This window comes from Tigriopus californicus, chromosome 10, assembly GCF_007210705.1.
Source record: "Tigriopus californicus strain San Diego chromosome 10, Tcal_SD_v2.1, whole genome shotgun sequence".
In the NCBI taxonomy this organism is placed as follows: Eukaryota; Metazoa; Arthropoda; class Copepoda; order Harpacticoida; family Harpacticidae; genus Tigriopus; species Tigriopus californicus.
In genome coordinates, this window is record NC_081449.1 from 6,716,810 (window position 1) to 6,735,817 (window position 19,008).

The window sequence follows — 19,008 nt, forward strand, 5'->3', positions numbered from 1 at the left end:
GGGTCTTTCTTTCCTGTTATATGATGTACATAATGAAATTTAACAATAACCGACGACCAGAATGGGCTAGTCCTCGATGGCACCCGCATTTTGGGCCATAATCCAATCTCGAAATACCGACTTACAATGTTGAACGGCGCACTCGTTGGAGCAATACTCGTCTTCCCACTCGTCGTTCTTGATGGCAAAGTTCTCACAATTCACTCGTATACAACGATGCTCCATGATCGGATGCTCCACCGCATTAGGCTGGCTACCAATGGGAACAACTGATGGGGCAGGCGGAGGAGCAGTTTCATTGGAATCATCCTCATCCTCGGATTCCGGCGGCTGAAGGCGGGATTGGAGTTGGGCCGAGATCTGGCCGTGATTTCGCGTCACGAGCTTGACTTGGGATCGGGCGGCCGCTCCGCGTTTTAGTGACTCACGCTTAGGCGGGGTAGCGCTATTAGGCGGCGAGGGGTCATTACTGTCTTCACTGGGGCTCATCATGGATTGCCGTGCTTTGTACTCGGACATCTCGCTCTCAAAGCGCTCTTTATCCTGCTCGTTCTTTTTTCGGTACACGGATTTTTCCTCCTCGCCTAAATTCTCCCACATGTGGGCCACGATCTTGGACACTTCCCCGAACTTGATGTTGGGGTTCTTGGCCTTGACCGAGCCCTGGATTTCTTTGAAAAAGAAGGCGTACGCCGATGAGACCGAGGCCGGGGCGTTGGGATCTTTCTTCTTCCGACCTCGGCGCGTCACCGGCCCTTTGGCCTTGCCTTTGGGCGACTCAGGTACTTGGGCTACCGACGATTCGGCCGGTGGATTGCGCCTCAAAATGGGCGGGACTACAGCCCGTGTCATCATGCCCGTCGAACGGGGGGCGGTCTCAGACAAGAGCGGATGGGTCGACGGATCATCGTATGGAGTGGAGTCGGTCGACGGAAGCGAGTCTATCATATCGCTCAGGGCGTTGGGCGGTTGATCATAGACGAGTGACGACTGGCCTGGGTCTTCGTCCAACGGGTAAGCGGAGAGGGCGTGGTTTTGTGGGTCGATGAGATGGTCCGACGAGTAGGACGGGTCCAGGTCGAGCAAGTGAGAGGTTTTGCTGTGCGTCGCGTTTGATGGGCTCGAGTAGTTCAGGTTGATGTCGTCCCCGAAACTGGGAGCCACAAAGGGATCGTCTTCCATCTTGAGGGTTTCTTCCTTAGACAACCTTCGCCACAAGGCTCGTGTCCACGGTCTTAGCAGGCAAGGTGACACCCGAGTCGGCTAAATCTAATAAGAACTAGTTCCAGAAGCTTGGCATGTCCACGTCAGTCTTCCTGGCCAACCCGTGATAGAACTGGAACAGCGCTAGGCAGACAGACAGACAGGCACTGGGAGTGGGCTCGTCAGCCACGTCCAAGCCCTCTGTTCATCAACTGACAACAATTGGTGTGTTTACCTTTTTGTTTTGTTGACCATGTGTTCTATTGGACAGGGTGACCGAATAGTCTCCATTTCGGCAGGTTGACTAGTAATCGGGAGATTATAAATCCAACTGATCGAGTCGGGTTGATATATGCTTATGTACTATTGCTATCCATGGGGCGTATTGTTCATCGGTACAGCTTTTTATCCATTGGCATATTATTTGTGAACTACTCAACTTGTCAGTTGAGTAGTAGACCAAGAAGCAACAAGGGCAGTATATCATAGATAACATACTATATTTTCTTCATTTCATTTACTATGCCTTAGATAAACAGCTCAGTGGCTCCCTAGCTTGCGCTTTCGTACATATTTTCGCTTTTTGCCTTCAGTTTGAGCCAACATATTGTGATTAGCGCTGTGCGGTTTTTTCCTGACCATTCTTGGGTATTTAAGAAACATTCTAGACATGCATAATTCAGTATGTCAATCCCTTGCAAAACATGAACGCATGTCTTAAAAACATCATCTCATCAGTGTCGATGTCATCATCAATTTTGGAGAGGCACTCAAAATAAAAAGGTAAGCTTACTAAGCTCCCATTTTTGGAATACACCTGAGAGCAGAGAATATTGAGCATTAAGGATTTGAAACCTGCCAAAAGTCAGTCCAAAAATAAGCCTTGATAATGTACAGAAGCCTCAGTAATCCATTTTAATCTGAATCTAAGGGGCAAATGGTGTTATTTGGCTTAGATCCCCCGTTTTGTCCATCTCAATAACGATTTTTCTTGGGGTTTTTCGGGCATGTTTTGGCGCTTTTTTCCTCCAGCCAGCTGGTAGCCCCAGCAGGTCTGTATGGTTCAAGTCCGGGAAATTGCCATTTCGAACTCGTTAATACTCCATGTCAAGTCATTTCGGGTGGATATGAGCCAGGATGAAGAGGACGACCATGTACCGGCCAAGGCCGAATGTGAGGCCAGGATTAATGCCTTCGTCGAGGTCACGAACACGAACGAGGCTTTAGCTCAAATGATGCTCCAGGAAAACGAGTGGAACCTCGATTTAGCCGTGGCAGATTACTTCAAAGACGAGGTGATTGATCGTGTCACTTAACTTGAACCAAAAGTAAGTATCAATCATGATCAAATCCTTCTGGTTTAGCAAGCATCCACTTCTGCGCGAGAACCCCATCGTCCAAGAAGCGGTATTCCAGCCGAGATCCAGGACCAAGTCACCACCAAAGCCCCCGAGAAATTATCTCTGGTGTCGTGGAATATTGATGGATTGGATGAAAAGAATTTGAAAGCCCGATGTCGGGCCATCATTCAACAAATCGAGCACCATGCCCTGGATATTGTTTGTCTACAAGAAGTCATTCCCACTACCCTGGCCTACCTGAAGGACAAGCTACCGCATTATCTGATTCTATCTGACCACGATAAGGAAGCGGACTATTTCACGGCTATTTTGCTCCGGCGATTCACTGTTTACCTCGACGATTTCAAAACCATTCCTTTCCTGGAAAGTCGGATGGGCCGAGATTTGATGATGGCCAATTGTCACATTGGACAAGCCAAGCTTTGTATTATGACCACTCACTTGGAATCCACTCGGGTAACAACTCCGTTTTATAGTGTCAATATCAGTTATTTTGCTCTGATTGTGGTAAGCCCGTTATGAATCCCGATACACCTTTCAGGAGTTTGCCCAAGAGCGCATCAATCAGTTGAGCCGATGTTTTAGAGAAGTTCAAGCGGTGTGCCAAAAGGATCCATCTCGAACGGTCATCTTGGGGGGCGATCTCAATTTGAGAGACCCAGAACTTGAACAATTGGGTGGACTACCCCCTGGGCTAGAGGACTTGTGGATCCAAACTGGCTCAAGAGATGCGTGTCGATACACTTGGGATTTGACTCGAAATAACAATTTACAGGTGAAACAAGCCAGCCCTAGGCCTGGTGTGTCGGTATTGAGAACCAATCCAAGAATCAGAAGTGATTTTTATTCCAGATTGCGGGTGGTCGCACCAAGCCTCGTTGTCGATTTGATCGACTCTATATTCAAGATTCGGCACCTAGACGCCTAACAGCGGAGTATTTTGGCCTCTTTGGGATCGAACGAGTTCCTGGATGTCAGCGGTTTCCTTCCGACCATTGGGGCATCATGAGTGTGTTCAAGGTCAAAAGTAACGAGTGAAAAGACGATGGGAAAATTGATGGCTTTTTTTTGGCATTACAACTCGAAAACGCAATTGCTGAAAGTATTTTCAAATTTGAGCTACATCTCCACACTTACAGAGTATAACTACGCCCTACCCCATTCCGCTTCAGGCATTTTATTGAAAGATCAAAGTCTAAGAGTCCCAAGATCCAAATCACAGAAATAAATGGTTTTAACTCTTGTGAAAATTAGTGAATTTAAAGTAAAAATCAACCCTAAAGACGGTTGGAATGTAAGAATTTTTTTTGACTAATGTATCCTTAAATAAGTTTGCCTAAGTTGACAATTCTTTATTACTCGTGCGTTGTACATTCCGTTCGTTGAATGTTCTTTACCACTATTCGTCCTTTTTGTAGTTCTTCAAATAGCTTTAAAATTACGAGAGAGCCCTTCTTTTTTCTAAAAAGGAGCCCTCGCTCCTTCGCACGTCTCATCCTCCCCAAGACTCCGAAAAGAAAAAATAACTTTTTCATTAAGCACTACGTACATGAAATGACGAACGCAAGTAGCTAAAATGTAGATCAATTGACAATTACGGCCAAAAACGGCAAATCATTTTTTTTAAGTAATACAAAAACAAGGCAAATACATTTGCAATTAACACCCGAAAAAATATTTTGGATGTATTCTGAATTCAACTGTCATGAATAATGTTATAAGACGATGGAAAGACAATTTTTTAGGTTAAATTAAGTTTTCAACTATTTTGGTCTTTTTGGTGCAAAAAAACTATTTCATGAATTTTAACCAGTGAAGTACCTGAAACCGAGGATTTTTGGTCAAGTTTAGGGGAAATTTAAGAGAAATACATGATTGGTGTAAAAAAAAAATTCGGGGCAAAGTTCAACACTGAAAGATGAAGCATAACCTGCAAATGACTCAAAATTGGCCTTCCCCGAACAGGCAACTTCAGGTCTGGCAGTGTTGTGAGCTAGTGGCAACGAGTCTGAATTCAATTAACAAACAATGGCTGGATTCAGAGTGAGCGAGAAAAAGTAGCTGGTGAAGTGTCTATAAGTTTAGAAAACCACTGTTTTTAACATTATTAGCTTCCTGAAACGTTCACTACGCACCGATTGATTATACGTGACTCCACCCCGTGCCAGCCCTTAGAGAGCCACTCAAAGAGAAACAGACACAGAATGCAGATTTCATCGATCTTAAAAGTGCGATTTGGAGTGGCCGTTTAAGACCAATTGAGAACCAAGGCCAGGAGCATGAAGAAACAAAGAATTGTCAAGTTTTATGATTCGGGTGTGACTTTGCAAAATAAAATTTTCAAAAACATAGATTCAAATTTTAACTATTTTTTTTTTGTGAACAGCCACGGATCTCGTCACCAACAATGAAGATGTGCGCAATGATGTCCTGATTTCAAAAAGTACCCTCATGGGTCTCGGCATTTTTTTTTGGCAAGATACAGCTTGGGTATAGCGTGTGTCAATAATAGATCTCTGGTGAGCAAGTGTTGTTTGGCATAATTATTACACAGGACAGAATTGCCGCTAAATATCAGACTTATGAAAGCGAGTAACAACGAAATATATTCCACTTATCACATTTCTTCCAGTGGCAGTATAAATTTTGGCACGTTATAAATGGACAATTTTCACAGCGTCTTTTCGGGGCAATATTCAAATGCTAGTTTCACTTGAATCGGTTTGAGGGACAAGAGGGCATCGTCTTAAAACTCAAAATATTGAACTTGAACCATAATAAATGAGTAAGTCAATGGCTCCCGTCATATTTTTCAGCGGCAGGTGTCAAATTATCACAGTGTTTCAAGCTCGATGATGAGGCTGCTCAGAAATTCAAAAACTTGTCCAAATTGGGCCCTTTGCTTCCCAAGGGATCCGTAGGGAACATTAGTGTGGTCTGATCGAGGAATCGAAACATGAGCAGGCGTTGATCTATCGTGTCGCGCATGCTTCGATCTTCTCCCATGAGATCACGGTAATTGTCATTAGACACGATCACACCTCCAGTTAAAGCGGCCCGTTGAACAATAAATCTGCAAGAAAAGGCCAAGTTGCTTTGGATTGATGTCTTCATTTCAAATCAGTTCCCGCTTAAACATCATACCTGTCGTCGTAGGAGGCAATGTGCTCCCCGTGACTCAAATCCCTCGACGGCGTGGTCATGAGGTGGCCTTGGCGCTCCAGGGCTTCCAAGAGGTGGCGATCCTCCGACATTCCAGATTTCAAGCGAAAATGAGGAATGATGGCGGTGATGTCATGGTGGCCTCGACGTTTAAAATAATCAACGCATATCTGTATTCCACGGCTCGAAAATAAGGTCTGATTACGGGATGGGCGCAAGAATTGGCCATGCGCCACGGCCACGTTGGAACCGTCAATCACAATGGGGCGTAAACTAAAATAGAAAGAGTGAATCAAGGAGGGTTCTTTCGCCAGCCAAGTTTGGTGAACTCACCCGGTTTTGGGTGCCACAAAATCATTCTCAATGGGTGACACAAAGACATTACCCATGCCCATACTGGAACAACTGGCCGAAGAGCTGATTTGACGGGCACCCATACGTGGTACCAACGGACGGGAGCTGCCCTTGAACTCGAAGACTTGCCCAGGCACAATGTTCAGCGCTTCCGTGAAATTGAAGTTGGCCGGGTTCAGGACCAACCGAGGGGGATGAGCGGGCAAAGGCGGTGGGGGTCGATTGGCCTGATGCGGCTGACGTCGATCGCGACTGGTGGTAGCTGATGGCCCACGGGGGGCACGTCGATGCCAAACCTTCATGCGGTCTGGGAATCTAGGGTTGAAATACCGTCGAGAGCTCTTCGACCGCCAATTTTCGGGTGGCCTCTTGGGTTGAGCTTTAACCTCGGTGATTATTTCAATGTCCGAGGGCTTGGGCGGCCCACCCGGGCCTCGGTTTCCACGGTTTCCATTGGTTATGGGGCTCAGGGGCAGCTCCCCTTCCTCCATGGATTTGTCAAAGGCCAATTTCTTGGCGGGTGGAGGTGCAGCAGGTTCGTGCCTTTGGGACTTGGGCGTCAACGCGGATTCGGCTGGACGCTTTTTCGAAGTCTTAACGACAGGCGGAATGGGATCATGATCCGGGAGATCAGACAGGTCAATAAGGATCCTCTCATCATGGAGGCTATCATCGATCGTAATGGGCGAGTCCAAAAAGCCCCGCGATGGATGTCGAGAGAGCACCACTAGCGGTGAGACGGCATTCGGGCCAGGGCGTGACTGGGTAGACAATTTGCATGTTTTGGGCGTGTTGAGGCCGGACCTCTGTTTTTTCTTCTTCTTCTTCTTTTGGTTCGTTCCAGGCGTGGCTTTCTTGACGGACTGGGTGGCCTTGATCGAGGTCAGCTGAGGCGTGGCCGAACGAATCCGCGAGATATCTAGCCTCTTGTGGTGGAAAGGCAACTTGAGTAACTTCCGGAGTTTCTTGGTCTTAGATCCGGGGGTAGAACTCAATCGCTTTAAGCTTTGGCGGCGCATCTTCTTGCCGAGATCAATCTCAAGTCTCAATTGATCGGGTCGGAAGCAGCGTTGCCAAATCCCCAAGCCATTTCGTGCTCAAAAGTAGCCATTGGGAGGACACTTTAGTTACTAATTTTTCCAGTAATTGAAAATAAAAATATCTTACTCAGCAGTGTCATGGAAGTTCTTTTCTAATTTCCATAACTGTGATTAACAAACCATTCATTTTTACTCTTCGGAGAGGTAGGGGTAAGCCAGGGACTCTTAAAGACTCTCTACCATGTGTTTTCCCCGTGGCAACAAATCTCTTTGCATTATTGTAAACTTTTCTTTTTTTGCATATTTACGCCCTTTTTGGCACATTTTCAAAATTACTTTTTAAGCTTCTCATCTTTAAAAAATATGTGACGGTCAAAAGTGCAGCTTTTTTTTCCTAAGGTCTACTAGCCATTACACAATGATTACAACCTGCACCTAAAATTCACGGAACCTTGCTTTTCCGTGATTTGTTGTGCTTGTTTTGTGATCTCACGCACATGTTTACCGGACGTGATGGGTTCGGATAGCGAAGATGGCTTAGCGGGTCCCTCAACCACCACCACCACCACCACTGCAGTGGTTGAGAACGCCTGGGCCATGAAGATCCCCAAATTCGAAGCCCAAGACAATCCGCATGGCCTTTTGGAGGAGTCTTCTTTTGCCACACTCTTCCCCAAATATCGCGAGAAATATCTCCGCGAATCCTGGCCCTTGGTCACCAAAGCCTTGCACGACCATCACGGGATCAGGGCTGAACTGGACCTGATCGAGGGTAGCATGACCGTGAAGACCACCCGCCAGACTTTTGATCCGTACATCATCATCAAAGCGCGTGATTTCATCAAACTCATGGCCCGAAGTGTGCCCTACGAGCAAGCCATCAAGGTCTTAGATGACGAAGTCGGTTCCGAAATCATCAAGATTGGTGGACTAGTCCGGAACAAGGATCGGTTCGTCAAGCGGCGACAACGACTCATCGGGCCCAATGGATCCACTTTAAAGTCCATCGAGCTTCTCACCCGATGCTATGTCTTAGTTCAAGGTAATACCGTCGCGGCTTTAGGGCCCTACCAAGGCCTCAAACAAGTGCGCAAGATCGTGGTTGACACGATGAACAACGTCCACCCCATCTACAACATCAAGAGCCTCATGATCAAGCGTGAACTCATGAAAGATCCCCAACTCAAGCACGAAAATTGGGAACGATTCCTACCCAAGTTCGAAAAGAAGAACCTGAGCAAACGCAAGGAGCCGCTCAAGAAGAAGGAGAAGAAACCATACACGCCCTTCCCGCCTGAAATGCCCCAATCCAAGGTGGACAAACAACTGGCCACGGGCGAGTACTTCCTCAAGCCCACGGACAAAAAACGGCGCAAGTTGGAGGAGCAAAAAGACAAACAAGCCGGATCGCAAGCCAAGCGCGACCAGAAGAGGATGAAATCCTTCCAACCGCCCAAGGAGGACAAGAACAAAGCCAATGGGACAAGTCAGACTGGTGGATCGCAAGCGAACGGCCCGCCCGTGGGAGCGTCGACTTTGGACATGGACAAGTTGAAGACCAAGATGGAAAAAGCGAGTAAAGATCAAAAGAAAAAAGCCAAGAAGAGAAAGATGTGAAAAGTGTATTCAGTTATTACTCTTATTTGTGAAGTAAACTTTATTGTAAGCAAGTGTTTTGGCCTGAAGTGAAAGTTGCGTCTTTTAATCCCTTTCTTTTGCAGGCATGAGGTCTTGAAACCCCTGACTATGAATGTCAGCTCTCCTTCCCCAAAGTCTTCTTCTCATTCTCGCACCACCAGTGCCTCCTCTTCCACCTCAAATTTAAGTGAGAAGATCTTGAAATATGAGACGTTTCTGAATGAGCAACTCAAGCCGGATTTGAAGGCCACTTTGGAAGCTCGCGACCGAGTCTTCTCGGATATTGCAGAATATTTAGCCTTGAGGAACTCGATTTGCGCTATTCAAGCCGCCAAGTTGCGGCCCAAGGAGCCATTAAAGACGAAAGTTGACTTGGGTTGCAATTTTTATGTGCAGGCCCATGTTGATGAACCAGAGAAACTTTTCCTTGAGATTGGACTTGGTTTCTTCTTGGAGTTCTCTCAGGAAGAGGCTTTAGCTTTCATCGAAAAGAAAAGCAAAGTGTTGGAGGATAAAGCTAAAACGCTCACGGACGAATCCTGTAAGATCCGTGCCAACATCAAACTCACCCTTGAGGGGTTGCGGGAACTCCAAAACATTTGTCAAACCAACTCGAAACAACGGCCACCTCATCGAGACGTTTTCGCCTAGCCAGAAACCCTCTAACCTCGTTCAACAACTCACATTTTGAGAAGTGCTAGACCTTCATTGTATATTAAGAAAGTGCGGAAAATGACCAATTTAGATGCAGTCTACGTCCATTTCCAAGACTTATTCGATCAAGTTCGGGAGTTCTTGGATGCTCTGGACCATTTTGAAAATAATTCTAAAGAACTGGTCGAAAAGTTGTCAAACCACTTAAAACAAGTTCAAGTCGTTACTAGGTAAGTAGTAAGTATCTTCATGGGCTTTTCTATTTATTCGCCTTCTGACTTTGTGTTGTATCTGCGTTTTCAGAGTGCCAACAGATGCGCTCAAGATCAATTCGGAATTTGTCGACTTGAAAGATCGCTTGCAAGGCAAGATCTTAGCTCGAGCCAACAATTTCTACGCAATGTTGCACCAAAGCGCGGAAAAAGTTCAAGTTTGTGACACTTTATCCAACGAGAGAGAGCAAGCCCTACAAACGCTTCAAACTTTGCCCGATCCAGGCATGTCTTTGGTGGGTTTACTTTCAACCTCACGTCCCCGAATCGATCATTTGATTTCTTGGTCCGGTGACGTTCTCGAGGTTTGCCATCAATTTCAAAGTAATCTTTCAAAATGGTTGGACATGGTGTCGGAATTCTGTCAAAATCCCGATCGATCGCAAGATAAAACTCTCCAAGATGTTTTATCCGATGAGTCACCGTACATGAATTATGAGACAAAACAAGAGCTCCAAGGTTGGATGAAGAAATCCCTTGGATTGACGCCGATTCAGCTCACTACGTATTATTCTCTGATTCTTTTTACAGATCTGACTGTTTTGACGGGAAACATGCTCATTTGATTACCGGGTCTGCCATGATCAACGAGAATTAGAACAGGATGGATGCAAATTCATTAGCCTGGAAAGGAAATCCGATGAGGCAATTTGAATGTGCAATCCTTCAGTTTTTGTTCAACTCTTCCCGATACTCACCGCATTCGTATTGTTCTTGTCATGTAGCAGGACCTATTGTGGTTGGTTAATGACTAAACTATTGCAAGGCACCGCGGACTGAGTTGTGTTAGTCAATCAAGTACGTCTTTCTCGAATAACTTAGAGTTGTGTGAAAATGAGTATCTACAAATAAGAGGCGTAGAAGCCAAAGCAATTTGAACATGGTAACAACTCACTAACAATGCTTACTCGAGTTGTTGGCTTCAAGGTCAAATTTCCGATTTAAACTTCGACAACTACGTCCTGTTCGTTTTACTGCCCCCTCTACGAGTACAACAACTACTACTACTAGTTCCATGCCTTCATTGCATCGCTTGTCAAGAGAACAAACGCTCAAGTTTAAGCGCAGGAAATAAGAATAGACGTCATTATACATATCAGACACAAATTACTTGAACATCAGGCTCCAAGAACCGATTGCTGACAACAAGTTAATCGACGACGACGAAGGAAGCTTATTTCACTCTCGGAGAGCGTTGTGAAAAAGCCTCAAATCAATAAATCATGAACCTCTCAATACTGGGACAGTCAAGAATGTTAACGATGGAGATATTCTGCGATACTTCTATCTTGTCGAAATTTTACGACGAGCTAGGAATGCAAGGATCATCATGATTAAAATTGTCACTTAATTACAGGGCCTCCTTGAGCAATAAAGTTTTACAATTCGAGAAGCTTAACTCCTCCACACATGGAATAGTGAGTGCATGCATATTGAAAAATGTATTTATGTTGACAGAATATAATCACTCGCAATGACGAAAGCAAGCCTGAGCATTTCAATAATGCAGTTTTCTATTCGTAATCTATATGTCCTCGTATAAACTATACCAAGCCACCAACTCGGTTACTCAGAAAGATATATCTAATTCCTTTTGTTGTTCTTCTTCATTGTGCTAAAGCGTCTTGAGTGTCATTTTCTGGTGTGAGTGAAAAGAAGTCGGTCGTCCCGGAAAAATGATAAATTGAGTGCGTTCTCCCGATGGAACAAGGGGGGGATTTATCAATAATCTGACAGAGGGAAAAATGAGGCCAAAAAGCGCCTCTCTCTGACTAAGCTTAGCAGAGACTGGCAAAGAAGCGAAACCGAGCACGAAAAAGACGAAAGAAGGAGAGAGAGAGAGAGAGAGAGAACGTCAAGGGAATACATGATGGCAGGCTAGGCGTTCTCTTTGGAGGAAATTTGTTCTCTTCCACAAATCTCTTTCCAAACAAAATGGCCTTTAAAGTCGTCAAGAGCACCGAGCAAGGTCGTCCACGTCCTCCAACGTCACGATCGATAAACTTTTGGGGTTTGGTGGGGGAAATTGCAAAAGAGCCTCTAGCTGGATGGAACCAAATTGGGCCAGGCGAAGAAACCATTCGTCACGGCTAGCGAGTTAGCAGTTCAGTTACCACCATAACCACCACCACCACCACTTACAGAAAGGGGTCCAAGTCAAAAATGGTAGCTAAAGTATACTTGGGACATACCTCGAAGGTGCACAGTACGTATACACCATTTTGAGTGCATTTTGACAAGAGGTATTTACTTTGGAAATGGATTCTTGTGAGTAATATTTCAGAGGAATAGCACCCACGATCATAGGCACCTTCTGACTGAGTTTTGGAGTACCGTTTGGATAATTCCCCTAATAAGGATGAGGGGACCTCTAATAAATTCATAAATTATTTCACCCTTCGTTTTCTTCACAAATGAATGTATTTCATGGATAAGTTTTGGTTTCATAGAACCGTTCCACAAAATAGAATTTACGCAAATGCAAAACACTGCTTTTTGTACCTCTCATACAAAAACTGTTCATGGAGGCGTGATTTCTGACTTCTGACACATTCGTTTGACACATAATTATGAAGAGCTTTTTTGCGTCAAAGACGAACTGTAGCTTTTAGGCTATTGAAATAATCTTGTAGCTCTAGTAAAAGAGAACACTAGTAAAAGGGAGTTGATCATTTCTCTTACGGCGATGAATCGTTATTTACCGGGTGGCCGCGAACTTGCGAACCGCTTTTCAAGCACATGTTTATTCTGTAAACGTAATTTAGCCTTATCAAAAAAACAGTCACTGCAATGAAATTTTTAGTAAGAAAAAGGTTCCATCTTAACGAAAAATGGGCGAACAAATTCTATGTTTTCTGCCTGTTATGATGACTGAGACATTGCAATCGTCGAGCGCGTATTTGTGACCACCCAGTAAGCCAAATCTAAAACAAACCAAATTGGGTGATCATTTGATGTTAGGATCGGGAAGACCCATGAAGGAATAAGAAAAGTAGAGCCCAGTAGTTCATGCTACTTCCTATGAAATGTGTTTCTGTGTTTCTCAAGTTTTGATTTCTCCTCGATGTTTGAGACCAGACAATATGGAATCCACGATTCGTGCATCACCCACTGTAAGTACAAGGCACTTTCCTTTGGTTTATTTGGCAGGAATGAGGCGGGAACTTTATTAATCAAATCGGGAAGCCTTTTATCTTAATTTGCTGTATACCACATAAAGTCTAGAACAACTTTTTTTGAGACCAACCTTTTCCATGGAAAGTAGTAGTCTTCAAAGAAGAAATCGCATGTCTGTCATATCAATTACGGTGTTAATTCGAGGGTTCTCTACTTTCTCCGTTACATGGCTCTCTTTGAGACTTGATATGTAATTAGTTGAAGGGACGAGTTTTTCACCGTCTATTTTTTTGCAAATGAAAAAACTGTTTTTGGGTGAGACTTTCTGCTGACTTATCAACCTCGAATGGATAGGTAAACCCTAGCAGAAATACTTCACATATTAGAACATCAGTTGACAACTGAAGACGCGAAAGCCTTCTTTGTATTGTAGATAGAAGACGTACCTAATCTTATTTTTGTATGGTGAGCTTTTGAGGTCTGATAGATAAGATTAAGGGGAATGTTCGTACCAAAGTACCAAAAAATCTTCCAAGTTTGTTATGCGTCAAGAATCAGAATTGAATATGCTTAAAAAGGGCCAAAAAACACAGAAAACAATGGGTTGCTAACAGATTACAGGAAGAAAGACGATTTCCCCCAGAAATGCAATTTCACGTATTATTTAATTTCAATGTGAAACAAGCGAATTTTATCATTGTCACTCAAAAGTTAACGTTATTCATGAACATCAACACAAAATTGGCAGTTTTCGTTGTTTCTTTCAGATTGTCAAAATAAACTGAGAGAAAAGCAAAATTGTTTTTTTCTAAAGAACTATTGGCTGAAAAAGAGTGATGACACCACCACAATTTTTTGGGAGGTCATCAGAAATTTTTGAGCATAATAGTTTTTTGATAGATGATGAAATTATATTTATAGGTCATTAGTTCTTGAATAAAATAATAAGTTTATTTCACTATAACAGACTTCATGTTTTTATTAGTCATTTACAAAAAAAATATTTTTTCGGGACTAACTTTGTTGCTTTTATGTTTTCTACTGCTATTATTGATTTCTCGAAATCTTAGCAGCAGACAACTGTTACTTAAAAAATCCAATAACTTTTCAATAATGTATGGTCGATCTTAATGTTATGCTTTGTCTATCACCACGGTTCATCCACAACTGAGGACCTACAGAGAAAGCTAAAAAAGATATGGAAAATCGACAGCCAAAAATGCGCCTAAATAGTGAGAAATTATTGCATGCAGGAAACCCAATGACATGAGAAAGACGGGCGTTTCTATTTGCTATAATATGAAATGATGTTTGTCACTCTATCGACCTTGGAAATATATGATTTAAAGACTTAACGGAACGAATTTCTCGGCCAGGGTACACCTAGATGTAAAACCCTTTGCAATTATCATGATTTTTTTGAGAACTTACTTACCCCTACTGGAAATGGAATTCCAAGCAGTTAAAGACGAAAAAACTTATTCATTTAATTAACTTTTATTTTCATATATCATTTGATCGACCAACGGATTAGAGTTGGCGAATCCGGACAGCCCTTGAATATAGGGTTGATCAGGAATTTAATTATTTGCAATATTTTGACAAAACCTCCAGGTTTAAAAGTTTTTTTAAAAAGAATAAAAAATGCAGCGAATACGGCGACATTAAAGTAGTTTCGAGCTCTATCGTTTACATTCTCACTTGTTTTTCTTCAGTTGATAGATTGTCTAGTCCTTAACATGACCAAAACAACCAACACAATAAAAAAAACAAGTCTTTGGTCTATTCAAATCTTCGGTTATTTGGTTTGGAAACACTAAAACTCATATCATAAGTGTACATAGGCAAAAACAATCGGCCTTGCAGAATACATAAGGCACCCAAGATGTTCTGTCTCATGCGCAGATCCCAAGATGATGAACACGATGGTAATGATGATTGATCAGAAGCCTGGTAAACGTGTTATATCGACACCTCGGAGAGAGGAGTAAATCCTTTAATCCTGTTCCTTGATGGAGACTACACAGTCTCTGAGCGCGCAACCACCCTCGGCCCTCTAAGCATATTCGGATCCAAGAGAGCCCCTGAGGCGAATGATGGCTCGTTTGGAACTTGGTTCTCTCTCTTTCTCTGTAGTCGCTGTCGATCTGATTGATGGATCCCCGTTCTCCCGATTGAGGTGCCTTGCTGTCCTCATCCACTGAACGAAGCAGCTCCTTAGGCTAGCAATGAAGAGCAAGCAAGGGATCAGCATGTTCCTTCATGTACAGTACTGTAAAATGACGTTTGTTAGCGATATAATTTTCTTACAAGACATAAGCATGTGGTTCTAAGAATGCAGTAACACTGGCAAATAACGAGGTATGGATTAAAGTTAATCACTTGAGGGATGGTATCCTTCTAGCGTTTAGTCATTCTGTTTGGGATTGATTAGAACACGTAGTAGCACCTTAGTTGCTCGTTAGACTAAAGTAGCGTTGTTCAATAGCCCATGTACATGTCTTCCCCCGGAATTTGCTTTCTGTTCTACCTTGTTGTTCCAACTCGATGTCAAGTTCAATTCATCAGTTAGTTGAAGGTGAAGAGACTAGTGGGCTCAAGGGAACCAGACGATTGGAACAAATAACATGCCTCACGTGAATCTAGCCTCACAGACGGTTATCCTTCATTCTGGTTCCATTTCTCCAATACGATTGTTCTTGTCAAGTACACAAAGGCACTGCACACTGTACTCGGCATTAGCTGAGTGTGAGAATAACAATAACTGTTTTGGATATGTTTGAGTACTTGACAGAGCAAATAAGGGCCTTAAGCAAATATAACAAGGCAAGGAATAACTTAATAAAGATTCCCAAGCCATGAGCAAACATCCGTATACTGTTTTTAGCTAGTCTAAATATCTCAACATGACATGTAAGTTGTCAAACCCAACTAACTTCTTTGGGCGTTTTCTTCAATTGTCCTTGTCCCACAGAACATTCCAGCTGGGCTCTTCCTTGCACCAACCAAACGAGATAGTAGTGCGTAGATATCATCCAAGGACCAGCCAGGACCTGTTTCTTCTGAGGGAAAAGAGGGAGTAAAGGCAAAAACCTCAGTGGGGGTCTTGGGTCCTCGTCACCATTGCCAGACGCACCACTTAAGATATGGCTGTAATTGGGATTTCCTCAATCCGCTTTCCTCCCCTGTGTTGGTTAGAGTAAGGTCATGATGTTTTATCTTATGACGATGATAAAGAAGATGAAAATATGTCTGCAAAGAAAAATTATTTTATTAGATAAAATATTTTGCCCTAATCATTATACCTCCATAAAGGTTCCGGTGGTCTATGGTCAAATGTACCAACTAATCTTATCTATTGAGGAACTTCTTCCATTAATGGTGATAGATATTTATGTTAATTCTCAGCTTTTTTGATACATGTACATGAATAAGGGTTTAGATAAAGGTTTAGAATAATATTCAGATTATCATCAATTTGTACCTGATAATTGTTTGACGCTCACTTTGAAAGCTCTAGGAAAGCACGAATTCATTTCTAGGTATACATACGTATTCCCAAGAGCATGGCAAATGGGTAATATCATGAAAAAGAATGCAAAAAAGCTTTAAGATTACTAATTTGAATTATATGTTGTTACATATTACTCAAAGCCTTTTTGATTGAGAAATTGTGGAAAGAAAATAAGGTTGTAAATCAAATGAGCTAGTGTAACCGAGCGGTCTAAGGGGCAGCTCAAATAGACAATAACCATCTCCCCAGGTGTCATAGGGTCAAATCCCAGTGCTAGAGGTCAATCTGAGCCTGAGGTCTTTTCCTTCTTTATAAAGAAAAAGTCTGAGCCGAAAGTGGGGCCATTCGTAGGAAAATGTAATATTTCGTAATTAGGTTCTGAAGTACTGACCTTTGGCTGAATAATTCAATAAAGTGTTCTCTAACTCAGGCAACTAATGTAACAAGAGTTATCTGGTTTAAACGATTTTATTTCGCTTTGTTAATATGCATGCACGTTCCTCAAGTTCCCCCGGACCAGATGGCGTAAGGTAGAAATTTCTATCAAAATGCTCCATGGTTTTCGTTCCAATGTTTGCCATTCTTTAGCAGTGGTTCTTAGATCAGTTTGCGTCCCCAATTGCCTTAAATTTGCCCATTTAGTACCGCTATTCAAGGTTGGAGATCGGTCCCAATCAATCTCATGGCGAGCGAGCTCTCTTGTATTTAACGAATCAAAGGTCTTAAACAATTGACGCATATTTTGACGACATAATGATTGTGTCGACGTCATTTTGATTTTACGAAAGCATGAGACTAAATAGAACATAGCTGTTTGCTCCCGAGGCTTTTAGAGAGGAATAAGTCTTAAATGAGATGTACAATATGGTATCGAGTGTACCCCAAGGCGCAATACTTGAACCCATTTTGTTCACTATCTTTATTTCAACCTTGCTAAGCCGGCATAGCAACCTCAACATTAGTAAATTCAGCCAGCCTTCAAAAAGTACAAAAAGTTCAGCAGACTCTCTTTTACATCGGAGCGCTTTTTTGTTGCGTTATATTTGAACAAAATAACATTCTATGTACGGTTTACCAAATCTGGAAGAGAAAAAAGTTGATCCAGCCCTCAGTCATTGTTACTATTAGGAATTTTCTATATTAAGCAATTGCTTATGATTTCGAGGATCCCACGATTTTCTGCCCGCAATATAATTTAAGTTGGGCCTACCCACCCAAATTAATCCTACAAGAAAACCAGCGAAATGGGTTAAACTTAATTCAGTCAACATAAAATACTTCTCTGGCCTCAAATGATGATCTACAACAAAGAAGTACGCGTATCTAGAAAAGAAGGAAGACCATCATTGTTCCCAACAAAGAAAAGTGAGTGGAGGAAAGACGACGTATACAAAGGAGAGACCCTTAATCGATCCCATTTTGCCAACAGGAAATGTTCTTTCTGGACAATGGAAGATTCTTGTTGGCTTCTTACTTGGCACATTTTCTTGTATTCAAAACATCAGATTGTGCTTTCTCAGGTTTTGATGATCAATAAATTTGAAAATTATTTACAATTGTTTTTCTTAAAATAGTAGTCTTAGTAAAAGTAGGGAAGTAAGCAGATAACTCTCTGATTTTCTAGCAGCTTTGCGCTGAATGGCGAATCACCTTGGCAAACAATGAGATCAGATTGCTCTAAGCAAACTTCCGGATGTGTTTAAGCTTTCTCTGGGAACAATTTGAGTTAGTTGGACCTAGATTGTCCCAAATACACATTGGACGTAAGAGTTATAATGTACGCATTCTTCCGTGCAAGAAACACAAACTACCAAGTACAGATTAAAATGGGCCTTACGCGAAAATGTGGTGTGCAACCTGCTGATTAGAAAAGCACGCTTTCTCAGTAATTGCCATCCAGCCTGGTGAAAAAATGGGACACTTTTGACTGATTGCTCCATTGCTTGAGAGATATTGGTTGATATTTAAAAAACTAAACAAACTCGAAGACCTTCAATGTTCAAATGATATCGTTCGAGTAAGTAACAAAACGTTGAGTTGTCTTATTTCATCATTATCAAACTCAGTTCAACAAATTCAAGATAAAAAACATTATAACGCTTGGAATAAGCTAATGCTTAGGAACCTCGCACATTTGAAAGCGAAGAAACTCAAGCAAATTATAAAAGTTTAAAAGTTCTTGGATTGTTACCTAACAAATCATGTTCTGCAAATATGTTATTCCAAAACAAAATCTCTGATCGTAAGGTGAGACTCCATTTGATTAATCAATTTCAAGAAACATTTGTTCAAGGCTAACATCAAGGAATAAGCATACATGTTCGATACTTTTTAAGGCATTTTTTGAAGCATATATTCCTCAGGTTCTGCATGAGCAACCGTTTTTCTGAACTTCCTTACCGCTACTGGTAAGAGAATCCCCAGCACTTGAAGAGGAAATAATTAAGAGATTCATTTATAGTAATTTCCATAAATTATTAGATCCCCCAACTAATAAGGGTTGGCAGATTTTGCTATTCCTTGAATAAAGGGTTGATCTGGTATTTTGGTCAATAATTTGTCCAAGCCCGCATCAACACCTAGATCCGTACTCTCTATGATTACGAACTTCTACGCAAATGCCCACTAAAATAAATAAATCTGCAATGTATTTATAATGATCTGATTCGGCAAGGGCTATTTGGAGCAAGTTG

At 42.4% G+C, this 19,008-nt stretch overlaps 5 protein-coding genes across 8 annotated transcripts; 3 read left to right on the forward strand and 2 right to left on the reverse strand.

The window, feature by feature from the left end:
* Positions 1-66: 66 nt before the first annotated feature.
* LOC131889406 (TOX high mobility group box family member 4-like) lies at positions 67-1,182 on the reverse strand. The gene has a single exon (XM_059238501.1). It carries the CDS (start codon positions 1,180-1,182, stop codon positions 67-69), a length of 1,116 nt encoding a protein of 371 aa, XP_059094484.1.
* A 658-nt stretch (positions 1,183-1,840) lies between these two features.
* On the forward strand, positions 1,841-3,814 carry LOC131887689 (tyrosyl-DNA phosphodiesterase 2-like). 2 transcript variants are annotated; one of them, XM_059236337.1, is made up of 5 exons: positions 1,841-1,986; positions 2,236-2,498; positions 2,568-3,020; positions 3,106-3,339; positions 3,417-3,814. In XM_059236337.1, exons 2-5 carry the CDS (start codon positions 2,262-2,264, stop codon positions 3,600-3,602), a joined length of 1,110 nt encoding a protein of 369 aa, XP_059092320.1. In that variant the 5' UTR covers positions 1,841-1,986; positions 2,236-2,261; the 3' UTR covers positions 3,603-3,814. The 2 variants fall into 2 exon arrangements, with proteins under 2 accessions (XP_059092320.1, XP_059092318.1); XM_059236335.1 differs by having other exon boundaries at positions 1,841-2,498.
* A 1,330-nt stretch (positions 3,815-5,144) lies between these two features.
* Positions 5,145-7,165, reverse strand: LOC131887688 (uncharacterized). The gene is made up of 3 exons (XM_059236334.1): positions 6,060-7,165; positions 5,709-5,999; positions 5,145-5,637 (listed from the first exon to the last, which is right to left on the reverse strand). Exons 1-3 carry the CDS (start codon positions 7,097-7,099, stop codon positions 5,430-5,432), a joined length of 1,539 nt encoding a protein of 512 aa, XP_059092317.1. The 5' UTR covers positions 7,100-7,165; the 3' UTR covers positions 5,145-5,429.
* A 416-nt stretch (positions 7,166-7,581) lies between these two features.
* On the forward strand, positions 7,582-8,841 carry LOC131887690 (KRR1 small subunit processome component homolog). The gene has a single exon (XM_059236338.1). It carries the CDS (start codon positions 7,634-7,636, stop codon positions 8,735-8,737), a length of 1,104 nt encoding a protein of 367 aa, XP_059092321.1. The 5' UTR covers positions 7,582-7,633; the 3' UTR covers positions 8,738-8,841.
* On the forward strand, positions 8,790-10,458 carry LOC131887691 (uncharacterized). 3 transcript variants are annotated; one of them, XR_009374051.1, is made up of 3 exons: positions 8,790-9,649; positions 9,716-10,143; positions 10,216-10,458. XR_009374051.1 is itself a non-coding variant. In XM_059236339.1 (3 exons), exons 1-3 carry the CDS (start codon positions 9,491-9,493, stop codon positions 10,248-10,250), a joined length of 615 nt encoding a protein of 204 aa, XP_059092322.1. In that variant the 5' UTR covers positions 9,413-9,490; the 3' UTR covers positions 10,251-10,458. The 3 variants fall into 3 exon arrangements, 1 of the variants encoding a protein (XP_059092322.1); XR_009374050.1 differs by having other exon boundaries at positions 8,790-9,642; XM_059236339.1 differs by having other exon boundaries at positions 9,413-9,642.
* Positions 10,459-19,008: the final 8,550 nt, after the last annotated feature.

Excerpts from the sequence above, each read along its gene's own strand:
- LOC131887689 (XM_059236335.1), top strand. The coding sequence starts at position 2,262 with ATGGTTCAAGTCCGGGAAATTGCCATTTCGAACTCGTTAATACTCCAT. Across the intron at positions 3,021-3,105 it reads CTCACTTGGAATCCACTCGG|GAGTTTGCCCAAGAGCGCAT; the intron begins GTAACAACTCCG and ends TACACCTTTCAG. Across the intron at positions 3,340-3,416 it reads CTCGAAATAACAATTTACAG|ATTGCGGGTGGTCGCACCAA; the intron begins GTGAAACAAGCC and ends TTTTTATTCCAG.
- LOC131887691 (XM_059236339.1), top strand. The coding sequence starts at position 9,491 with ATGACCAATTTAGATGCAGTCTACGTCCATTTCCAAGACTTATTCGAT. Across the intron at positions 9,643-9,715 it reads CAAGTTCAAGTCGTTACTAG|AGTGCCAACAGATGCGCTCA; the intron begins GTAAGTAGTAAG and ends CTGCGTTTTCAG. Across the intron at positions 10,144-10,215 it reads GACAAAACAAGAGCTCCAAG|ATCTGACTGTTTTGACGGGA; the intron begins GTTGGATGAAGA and ends TTCTTTTTACAG.
- LOC131887690 (XM_059236338.1), top strand. The coding sequence starts at position 7,634 with ATGGGTTCGGATAGCGAAGATGGCTTAGCGGGTCCCTCAACCACCACC.
- LOC131889406 (XM_059238501.1), bottom strand. The coding sequence starts at position 1,182 with ATGGAAGACGATCCCTTTGTGGCTCCCAGTTTCGGGGACGACATCAAC.
- LOC131887688 (XM_059236334.1), bottom strand. The coding sequence starts at position 7,099 with ATGCGCCGCCAAAGCTTAAAGCGATTGAGTTCTACCCCCGGATCTAAG. Across the intron at positions 6,000-6,059 it reads TTTGTGGCACCCAAAACCGG|TTTACGCCCCATTGTGATTG; the intron begins GTGAGTTCACCA and ends TTTCTATTTTAG. Across the intron at positions 5,638-5,708 it reads ATTGCCTCCTACGACGACAG|ATTTATTGTTCAACGGGCCG; the intron begins GTATGATGTTTA and ends CTTTTCTTGCAG.